Source organism: Thermobia domestica, chromosome 4, assembly GCF_964235325.1.
Source record: "Thermobia domestica chromosome 4, izTheDome1.hap1.1, whole genome shotgun sequence".
Taxonomy (NCBI): Eukaryota; Metazoa; Arthropoda; class Insecta; order Zygentoma; family Lepismatidae; genus Thermobia; species Thermobia domestica.
In genome coordinates this window covers 312,653,780-312,665,864 of record NC_137457.1, presented here as the reverse complement: position 1 = coordinate 312,665,864, position 12,085 = coordinate 312,653,780, and the positions used below count along the sequence as shown (strand labels likewise).

Sequence of the window (12,085 nt, the reverse complement as noted above, 5' to 3'; positions counted from 1 at the left end):
TATTTGAGTGACGAACACTGGTAGAAAATCCTGACTACTACTGGAACATTTTGATTTTAAGGTGACGACTACTGGTGCAAGGATTTTAAAATATTGTTTTTCCTCCAACGGCTACTCCTTTTTTAATTCTAACTACATGGTCATTATAGGAAGGATCAGTGAGTCTTTCCAACTATGGTACAGCTCCGACAGATTCACGATGCTCAGAGAAGAGACAAAATAGTATGTTTTCAACCTTAAAGTGAGAACCACTGGCGTTTTTACCCTGCTATGCAAAAGTAAGTGAGTACTCCAATGGAGTTCCAATGCGGTACTTAATTTCTGCGTTTTAGATATATGGAAATACATGTCTCTAAAATGTAAAGAACTGATTTTTTTTTTTTTTACTGAAAACTGCAACTCGGTAAGCCTTATGGATACCGAGGTATGGGAAAATAAACTATAGGTATGTGGGGCTTGCATACTTGACGCTACAATTCGGAAATTGAATTAAAATATGACTAACGGCTATCAAGATGTTGTCAAATAAAGGGAGGACCAACACAGTTAAGGGGTTTTCGTGTTAGATGCTAAAATTTCCGAAATCGGTCATGGAAAGTTAATAAACACCAGTAGCAATTTCATCTTAAAGTAATTAGATATCTTCATGGGGTGTTAGAACATCATGGAGTCTACCAAAATTAAATTTTAAAAGCTTTTGAAAATATAATCTGACATTTGTAAACAGTATTTGAAATATGTATTTACCCAAAACTTCCAGCTAGTACATCTAACATCTGGAGAAACACTGTGAAATAAAAGCTTGAAATTTCGGAAACAATTATTGGTCGCAACAAAATTAAATAAGATGGTACTTCTATGGGTTAAATCAGTACCTCAGTACAATTTCGATCGAAAGATTAGTTCAGTCCTAGGTTTTCTTCAGGCAATTCCAAGGGTTCATCGAGCTGTGCAAAAGAATGAAAATTCGCTGTCAATATCTAAGATAGTAAATAAGATATAAGGAATTATATATTTTATGACGTGAAAATAGAGATCTTTATGGATTTGTACTTTTGGGTCTTTCCTAAAAGAAAAAAATTCAGAAAACTACTGTATATACCTTAATAGACAATTCAGTGGGCGGGGACACAGTAGCTTAGTGGTAGGGTATTTAACTAATCTTTTTTTTTTTTTTGCAGAAACTATTGGAGTATTCACTTAACCCATAGAAATACGATCATACTTAACTCCCTATTTAATTTTAAAATTAAATAAAAGGAAATATTTCAGTGTAGCGACCCACGATTATGCATTTTAGTCTCAGGGAGATTATGATTAAAGCAAGTGAATGCTGTTGACAGAATTGATGGAATGCAAAGGTGGGAGGAGAGTACCCCGAGAAAACCCACGAATACGATGTCCACTACAAACTGACTTGGCCGTGGATCGAACCAAGAACCCAATACACCAGAGGTAAGCACTCTACCACTAAGCCACTGTGCCCCCGCCCATTTAATTGTCTATTAAGGTATATACGGTTGTTTTCTGAAATTTCTTCTTCTTACAGCAAATACTCAAAAGTACAAATCCATGTGGGTCTCTATTTTTACGACGTCATAAAATACATAATTCCTTATATCTCGCTTGCTATATTAGATATTGACAAAAAATGTTCACTTTATTTCAGAGCCCGATGAACGCTTGGAATTGTCCAAAGAAAATTTAGAGCTGAATTAATCTTTCGATCGAAATTGTACTGACGAGTCTGAGGTTCTCACTTAACCCATATAAGTACCATCTTATTTAACTTTTGTTAGGATCAATAATTGTTTTCTGAAATTTCAAGATCTAATACGCTTTTATTGTATGGTGTCTCTCTAGCTGCTAGATGTACTAGCTGGAACTTTTAGGTAAATACATATTTCTAATACTCTTTACAAATGTCAAAATATATTTTACAAAACTTTTAAAATTTAATCTTGGTAGACCCCATGATGTTCTTAAACTCCATGGAAATACCTAATTATTTTAAGATGAAATTGCTACTGATGCTTATTAACTTTACATGACCGGTTTCGGAAATTTTACCACCTAACACGAAAACCCCATAACTATATGGATCCTCCCTTTATTTGACAATATCTTGATAGTCATATTTTAATTAATTTTCTAAATTGTACTGTCTAATATGCAAGCTCCACGTACCTATGGTGTCGCTTTTTATTTCACCATATTTCGGTAACTGTTAGGCGTACCGACTTGCGGTTTCGGTAAACACACACCTCTAACGTTCTTTAAAACGTTATTAAGACATATTTTAGAATATTTAGAAATGAGAGTTCTGGGAATATCATGGTACCCGAAAACCCCCATCAGGGCGTGTGTGTAGTGTATTTAATTGAAACTACTTTTGAGGTTGTTGTAAGCCCTCGTAATTACGTTTCCGAAACTGCACCATCTAGTACGCAAACTCCACAGTTCTGTAGTGTCGCTCTTTATTTTCCCATATCTCGATATCCATAAGGCTTACCGAGTTGAGGTTTTCGGTAAACAGATGTCAGTTCCTTACATTTTAGAGACATATATTTTCATATATCTAAAAAATACAGACATTAGGTACCCTATGGTAGCCCGAACACCATTGAGGTACCCACTTACTTTTGAATGGTAATACATTTTGAGTTGTTGTTCAGCATCAATAAACACTTCATAGTTTTTCTACGTGCAACCCAAAAGTCCATACCTGACCTAACAGATTTTGTCCATTTAATCTCAAAAATGTTAAGATACTTTGTATTGTTAAGTACAACCAAATTAAGCACACTGAATATAACATTTTAAATATTTTCTGATTTTTGTTGCAGGTATTTCGTGCATCAAACCAGGATTCTGCTTGAAAGACAGTCAAAAGAAGCAGTGTAGGTTGTGGCTAAATGTACGCCCTTTCTGAAGACAGACTCAGTTGTACTTACATTATTTTGTACGAATATATAACCCTAATAAAGATACTGTACTACAAATTATTTCTTTCTTCCATAAATTATAATAAAATATTATCTCTGTTTAAAGAAAATGATTGTTAATGTTAAGTCATTTTAATTCTTTTTCTCTGTAATAAGAACATTATCCCTAGCAATATTTTTTATCTTTGTGCTATTGCGATTGGATGAAGTAAAATTCTATACGAAGCACTATTATTTCAGACATGCATTAATAACTAATGTATTGTTCTGTATGTAAGACAATGTGTATACTGAACATGTCTAGCGAAGGTGTTGTTTTAATACAGAATCTATAACTCAGCTTTTCAGTAGTCAACTTTATTGGGAATCCGAAGAAAGAAGTTAAAAAAAAAAAATGTTGGACTTACCAGCGTGTGTGTGTTCGAATTCTGGACTAATCCAAATTATCCAGAGAAATCATTATATATTTCTTTGTTGCTATTTCAGATGTATCCTTTATCCAAGTCGTATGAAACGGAGACTTCATACATCGCTATACTTTGTATGAACTATGTTCCGTATTTACTTAATCACTTTGTAACTTTCTCTAGTGTTGACAAGGCCGCAGGTGTCAATCGAATAGTTTAGTGTTTCACTCATGTCACCTTGTGACTAAGGTACGTCCTGTCGGTATATATATGGTACTGGGTTCAATTAGCGATAAAATACATTTTTAGCGTTAAACAAATGCAAAAATCTATACGAAATGAGATACCGTGATCTCTGACTTACGGATAACACCAAGCAACTAATGGTACTGAGTGTGATTGAGTTTACTAATTACTATTTGGCTAAAATCAGTGTTCCTTTATCTATAGTTCTTTTCGTGCTTTGAATTGCAAAGTTTGAAATAACCGTTTTAAATTATTGTGTATATATATCTTCCGAGTAATTCTGAGAATCATTGCTCTTTCTTTAAGCAATGTATGAGACTGTTAAATTGCTCTTTCCTTAAAATGTTGCACTAAGAAGGATGCATCCAGGAAAGTCCAAATTTGCAGAATGTCTATAGCAGGGAAGAATAAATATGTTTAGTCGATGGCTGCACAACGCCTCCGCTGTCACCACGTTGTCACACAGCGAATACAGCGAACGTTTAAGAGTATTCTGCACTTACTATTAGGTATCGGCCTGGGAACTTTGGCGCATCTACCCAGTCTCCTTCTTGGTGTTTCATTTTTAATGGCGAGTACTGAGTAGGAATAATATTGTAAGCGAATGCGTTTCCGGCTGACACCACACTTTTAATTATTGCGACATTTAAAAAAAAAAAAAACCTGTTAATTAAAATGTACAGAGAAGTTATTTCTGGAAAATTCTATTCAGGCCTCTTGTGGTAACAACTGCACTTTAGTAGAAGATACTATTAAGGAAAAGAATGAGGTAAAATAATCTTTATATCGTACAAGCAATGGATGATAACAGCTTAATAAATGATTGTACGTAAATCTTGTTTGAGTTTGAATATAGGATTGTATAAGGCTGTGCATTTTGCATTATTATTGAGGTGCTGCAACTAACTAACTGCAAACCATATGATAAATTCTTACAGTAATATATCACATATTGATTTACTCTGTATGGAAACGAAAATAGTTTAATATATGGTTAACCTCCTTTGTGCCAGGGGCGGATCCAGAGGGGGGCGATCGGGGCGATCGCCCCCCCCACAAGAGGAAACTTTCTTATTTTATATATAAATAAACCCATCCATAACAAGTTTGGAGCTCTTAAAAGTAGCAGTATTACCGCCGACCGCCCCCCCCAGAAGTCCGTCCTGGATCCGCCCCTGCTTTGTGCCCATAATTTTAAAATTAACGCTTGTGTCACTTTTCAACACTTGACTTTGCAGTAGCTTTCCAACGAATTAGCAGGAAGCCCAAACTTATAGGACACCCTGCAGGTAAATACATTTCTTTGGACAGTTTCACTGCTCCAAACTAAGATTTGAAAAGTGTAGTATTGTTAATTTTATTATTATTGGCACAAAGGAGATCAACCATATTTTAAGCTATTTTTGTTTTCATACAGAGTAAAACAATATTTGACAACATTACAGTAAGAATGTATCATGCACTTTGCAGTATGTTGCAGCACTTTAATAATGGTGCACTATACGTACACTCTAGATCCTGCATATGTCCGATCCATACATTACAAGAAGGCAATACGTATTCGATACAGGTAAAATCTGTATATTTCATATGGACAACCTATTAGCTATATACATCCAATCTATACATTACATATGGCCAACCTGTACGCGACATACGTATAATCTATATGCTGCATGCAGACAGTCTGTAAGCTACATATATGCACTCTGTATGGTGCATACGGATATTCTGTATGCTGTATCTGGACAAGCTGTGTGCGACATAAGGAAAATCTGTATAATACATACGTACAATACGTATACTGTATCTAGTCGTACGTATGGGGCACAAGTACAATATAGATGCTGTCTCGGGGTTGAACGCAAGAAACATACGTACAGAACGTATATTGCATACTTCTTGAAATCATGCTCCGTCCTGATAGTCAGTGTATGTCGTCATTATTAACCCACATGCTACATACGACCCTGACGTCACAAAGCTAGATATTACCTCCGTATATACTTGTTACTGCAGATAACGTCACACGAATGACGTCATTGCACTTGTGCAGACAGTACGTATAATACATACTTTTTCAGCTATACGTTTGCTGCAGGATGTTATATACGGTTGTACGTTAAGTCCAGAAACTACAGGAATTACGAATGTAACCTACGTTTTTAAGTATGCCACCTACATTTTTTTTTCTCAGTGCACGTAACACGGCCATACATAAAAACAAAAATTCTGTGTACCGGACCCCAGGGTATGGATTCGATATATTTTGTTACACAGAATCCAAATTTCGAAACTCCAGGACGATTGACCGTGTCAATTTCTTTATGTGGGCGAAAAACTTGAACAATTTTTGATAGGAAGGATACACGTAACACAGCCATACATAAAAACAAAAATTTTGTGTACCGGACCCCAGGGTATGGATTCGATATATTTTGTTACACAGAATCCAAATTTCGAAAACCCAGGACGATTAACTGTGTCAATTTCTGAGCAATTTTTGATAGGGAGGATACACGTAACACAACCATACATAAAAACAAAAATTCTGTGTACCGGACCCCATGGTATGCATTCGATATATTTTGTTACACAGAATCCAAATTTCGAAACCCCAGGACGATTGACCGTGTCAATTTCTTTATGTGGGCGAAAAACTTGAACAATTTTTGATAGGGAGGATACACGTAACACAGCCATACATAAAAACAAAAATTCTGTGTACCGGACCCCAGGGTATGGATTCGATATATTTTGTTACACAGAATCCAAATTTCAAAACCCCAGGACGATTGGCCCTGTCAATTTCTTTTTATGGGCGAAAAACTTGGGCAATTTTTGATAGGGAGAATACACGTAACACAGCCATACATAGAAACAAAAATTCTGTGTACCGGACCCCAGGGTATGGATTCGATATATTTTGTTACACAGAATCCAAATTTCGAAACCCCAGGACGTTTGGCCGTGTCAATTTCTTTTTATGGGCGAAAAACTTGAGCAATTTTTGATAGGGAGAATACACGTAACACAGCCATACATAAAAACAAAAATTCTGTGTACCGGACCCCAGGGTATGGATTCGATATATTTTGTTACACAGAATCCAAATTTCGAAACCCCAGGACGATTGACCGTATCAATTTCTTTTTATAGGCGAAAAATTTTAGCAATTTTTGATAGGGAGAATACACGTAACACAGCCATACATAAAAACAAAAATTCTGTGTACCGGACCCCAGGGTATGGATTCGATATATTTTGTTACACAGAATCCAAATTTCAAAACCCCAGGACGATTGACCGTGTCAATTTCTTTTTATAGGTGAAAAACTTGAGCAATTTTTGATAGGGAGAATACACGTAACACAGCCATACATAAAAACAAAAATTCTGTGTACCGGACCCCAGGGTATGGATTCGATATATTTTGTTACACAGAATCCAAATTTCGAAACCCCAGGACGATTGACCGTGTCAATTTCTTTTTATGGGTGAAAAACTTGGGCAATTTTTGATAGGAAGAATACACGTAACATAGCCATACATAAAAACAAAAATTCTGTATACCTGACCCCAGGGTATGAATTCCATGTATTCTGTTACACATAATCCAAATTTCGAAACCCCAGGAAATTGACCGTGTCAATTTCTTTTTATGGGTGAAAAACTTGAGCAATTTTTGATACGAAGGATACACGTAACATAGCCATACATAAAAACAAAAACTCTGTGTACCGGACCCCAGGGTATGAATTCCATGTATTCTGTTACACAGAATCCAAATTTCGAAACCCCAGGACGATTGACCGTGTCAATTTCTTTTTATGGGCGAAAAACTTTAGCAATTTTTGATAGGAAGGATACACGTAACATAGCCATACATAAAAACAAAAATTCTGTGTACCGGACCCCAGGGTATGAATTCCAAGTATTCTGTTACACATAATCCAAATTTCGAAACCCCAGGAAATTGACCGTGTCAATTTCTTTTTATGGGTGAAAAACTTGAGCAATTTTTGATACGAAGGATACACGTAACATAGCCATACATAAAAACAAAAATTCTGTGTACCGGACCCCAGGGTATGGATTCGATATATTTTGTTACACAGAATCCAAATTTCGAAACCCTAAGACGATTGACTGTGTCGATGTTGTTTTGTGGGTGAAAAACTTGAGCGATCTTCGATAGTGAGGACACACGTTTTTGTCTATAAAACAAAATTGACCCGATCATACGCCCTGGGGTTTCGAAATTTAGATTCTGTGTAACAAAATACATCGAAACCATATCTTGGAGTCCGGTGCATAAAACTTCTATTTTTTTGTGTGGCTGTGAAATCGGCAATTATTGAATGGCAAGACTTTTTTCGGTAAAGCCTGATTTTTTCACTTAAAAAAGCCGATTTTTTACTTTTTGAAACCAGCTTCTTTTTTTCTACATTGCAATCTTTTTGACGATGTTGAAGCTGTCTTTTTTTTTAACTGGAAAATCCCTTTTTCAGTCTTTGACCTGGCTGTCTTTGGCTCTAAAACAGGGCGGCCGCAAATTTCAGGTTAGTTTTAATACATTAAGGGCTTATATCAGTTCGCCACTTGGGTATGCTATTTATGTCGCATTGGCTTCTCTGTTCAATTGTCTTGTTTTGCAAATAAAACTAGAAGTGAAACGCACTCTCCTTTTTTATTAAGGGTAAAATGTCCAACTGAGTGCAATATTATGGCAAAACAGAAAGAACGTAATCTTAAAAATGAACTATGACTATGCACTGCTATAACTTTATTTAAACAAACAAGTTCTCCTTTTTTACAGCAAAAGTGTTCTTAAGAAAATTAATTTTTACTTCCAATACATGAAATCTCTGGTTGAATTTGTGATGGAGCACACAGATGTGGAAAAAATTATCAATACCTTAGGTAAAATTGTGATATTAGACTTACTATTTTATATTTGCAGAGTCGTGTGAATTAGTGCTGATTTTAAGGGATGGCACCAGGACCATATCCACGGGGGTCTAGGGGGCCGCCCCCCCATAAAGTTTTGCTGGCCCCTTCTAAAATTTTCACGGTAGGCTTGCAAATGAATTATAATATGGCGAGAGACTATAATATGGTTGGATCGCCCCCCCCCCTTAAGTTTTGGGGCTGGCTACCGGCCTGGGTGGGACGGGAAGGATATTCTATCCCTCTCCAAAAGCTACGAAATTTTCCTCGGTGCAGATTTCCTATCATGCTCAACGTGTGTTATCAGTATTCTCTCAGTGCTCTTTTCACTCTACCTCCATATAAAATGGTGTTGTAATCTCTGAGTTCGTACTACTGCGGATAGGGGCGTGTCTGCTCAGTTGCGCAAGCGTTGAGCGCTCGTCACACGTTCGGCGAGCTGCATAACAGTTTTTCAAGAATTCTTCGCTACTGTACTACACCCGTTCATATTATTTTGTTCAATTTAATGACACATCGATTAGGATGCGACATATCGATTACGACAGATCTTACTGTTGGACCTTCTTTCGTTGTATTGTTATATGTTTGGTTTTAAAAGAAACGATATGAACAATTTTAAAGAAAGTGCCTAACTGAAAACGATAAATACACAGTGTATACTATGTTGCATTTTATGTTTACCTATCTTTGCTGGGAAAGATTCTTTACTTTCTACAGAACACTCATTCCACAGGTAGTTTAGGTATGGCTTCCATTATAATTGTTCTCACCGACCTCCGAAACAGTGTACCAAAAATAATGAAATACTGTTTGTATATAGTATAGTACTGCAGACAGTAGGCAAAATAATGAGAAATGGTTAGCCCTACATTTATTTGGTCGTTTTGCAAACTAACTAAATTGCCGACGTAGCTGCCAACGAAAGAAGTAAAGTTGCGATTAAAAGTGCGAGATCGAATCTGTTGGCTAAATTGTGGCAAATTGTTGGTTGGCCAACGTACACTTTAAACTACGTTGGGCCAATGGATTTTTGAGCTTAAAATTTTTTACCAAAGTTTTAAACCACGCCGACTATTACCCTACGTAAAGCCTACGAAGGTGGTGTCACTAGGCCAAACAATGAGGAACTGTATCCTAGCCAACTGTATCTTAGCCAGACCATTCACCAACTAACTCAGTTGCAATGGTGGCTAATTCTTGGTTGGTCAACGGAATTTTAAACCTTATTTCTTGTAAATAATTCTTAACCATGTCGACTATTATTCTGCGTAAAGCCTACGGAGGTGCTGCTAAGTAGGTCTAACAGTGGGAAACTAACCTATCCCATTATCGTCAGCCAGACCATTTGCCAATTATCTCAGTGCCATTGTGGCTAATTGTTGGTTGGCCAACATGCATTTTAAACTACGTTGGGCCAACGGAATTTTAAACCTTATTTTTGTAGATAATTCTTAACCATGCCGACTATTACTCTAAGTAAAGCCTACAGAGATGTTGCTCACTAGGCCCAACAATGGGAAACTGTATCATATCCCACTACCAACATTAGCCCGACCATTTACCAACCAACTCAGTTGCCAACGTAACACTTCCGAAACAAACAACATTACGAATAGAAGTGCGGGATCAAAAATGTTGGCTAAATGACGGTAAATTATTGTTTGGCCAACATACATCTTAAATTACGATGAGCCAATGTTATTTTTAACTTTATTTTTGTAACTAACATTATCCAACTATGACTATTGGCTTACAAAAATGTACCAACTTTGCTGCTAGAATATGGATTTGCTTTACTTATGCTCTGAGTCCTTCAAAAACTGTTCGAGTCCAGTTTAAAATGTTCGCACAAGGACTGCTTTGCTTTATATACTTTACCACAGAGGTAACAGGTGTCCGTAAGTTTTGTGCACTCTCGCTTTTAATGATATGTTTTCTTATAATACACGGGTTTGTTAACCCCACAGTACATAGCATCCAGTGGAAACTGAATCTTCCTGCAGAGACCACTTTTTGCTTACTCAGTCTTCAAGCGGAACTTTGATAGAAGTTACTAAGATATCTTTTGGAGTTCTTGGCATCATGTGTCAGATTTCTCATCCTAATCAGGAAGAATTCCTTATATTGTGTACGTAAGAGAGGCATTCAAGTCAATCTGGGACTTTTTGTATATATAGGTAGTGAAACCTGCATTAATTTTCCCACATAGTCCCCTAGTAGAGTAATACATTTATCCCAGCCTTTAACTAATACCTGGAAGACTTGAGCGTAGAAAGATTTGTCATACCTGAAACATTCTAGGACAGCTTCTTCACTTCACTATACTGTAGATCGCAGAGCTCCAAAGAACCAAGGGCGCCGATTTCTCTGTAAATTGCGGGGGGGGGGCATTCAGATGCAGAAGGTATATTATATATATATATATATATATATATATATATATATATATATATATATATATATATACAGGGTTTTCATTATGAAAGTAATGAGCATGATGCTACCCTGACTCAACAATCCACCGCAGCGCGCGTTGCCGGCGCGGAAAAAGTAGTGGGTGGTCTGTTCTTCCAAACGCGCCCAGAGTCAGTCTGCTGCGAGCAGTGACAGCGTGTGGATGTCGATCCGCGTGAAGCACATTTTTACAAATTGTAACACGGCGCGATGGAGAGTTCGCTCGAACAACGCTACGCTATAAAATTTTGCGTCAAGTTGGGTAAGAATGCTACGGAAACTTACCAGATGCTGAAAGAGGCCTACAAGCAGGAGTGTTTGTCAAGATCTCAGGTCGGAAAATGGCAGTCGTTCAAGGAGGGTCGGGAGGAGGTCGCCGACGAGCCCTGTTCTGGACGCCCAACAACGGCCAGGACCGACGACAACGTTAACCGTGTGCGTGAAGTGTTGCGCTCAGACCGGCGTGTGAGCATTCAACAAACCGCGGACACCCTAAATATGTCAACATTTGCGGTACATGGGATAGTGACCGAGAACCTGCAAATGCGAAAGGCCTGTGCGAAGCTTGTGCCGAAGGTGTTGACGAACGAACAAAAAGAACTTCGAGTTTTGCGCTGCAAGGAGTTGTTGGCATTGTGTGAAAGTGATCCGGACTTTTTAGACTCGGTCGGAATTGGAGACGAATCCTGGATGTTCGAATACGATCCAGAATCCAAAAGGCAGAGTGCGGAGTGGCACACCTTATCCTCCCCCGCCCCAAAAAGGCGCACATGAGCAAATCCCGAATCAAAACCATGCTCATTGTCTTCTTCGACGTTCGAGGAATCATCCATTTCGAGTTTGTGCCACCAGGACAACCTGTCAACGAAGGATTTTATCTAGAAGTGCTCAAGAGACTGAAACGCACGGTCGCCCGCGTTCGAAGTGACATCAAAGACTCAATGAAACTCCACCACGACATTGCACCAAGTCACACCGCCTTCACCGTCGTCGACTTCCTGGCCCGGAGCAGAACCCCAGTGGTCCCCACCCCCCTACAGTCCTGACCTGGCTCCTAGTGACTTTTTTTTTTTTTTTGTT

The 12,085-nt window shown here is 37.8% G+C and overlaps 1 protein-coding gene and 1 pseudogene across 1 annotated transcript in view; both read left to right on the top strand.

Annotated features, from left to right (window-relative positions):
* LOC145683204 (uncharacterized) overlaps positions 1-8,576 on the top strand; it is a 157,492-nt gene extending 148,916 nt beyond the window's left edge. Inside the window, exon 4 of the mRNA XM_081754564.1 lies at positions 8,562-8,576. Coding sequence (XP_081610690.1) covers positions 8,562-8,576 — 15 coding nt within the window. The remainder of the gene's footprint in view (positions 1-8,561) is intronic.
* A 2,639-nt stretch (positions 8,577-11,215) lies between these two features.
* LOC145683202 (protein GVQW3 pseudogene) lies at positions 11,216-11,779 on the top strand (annotated as a pseudogene).
* Positions 11,780-12,085: the final 306 nt, after the last annotated feature.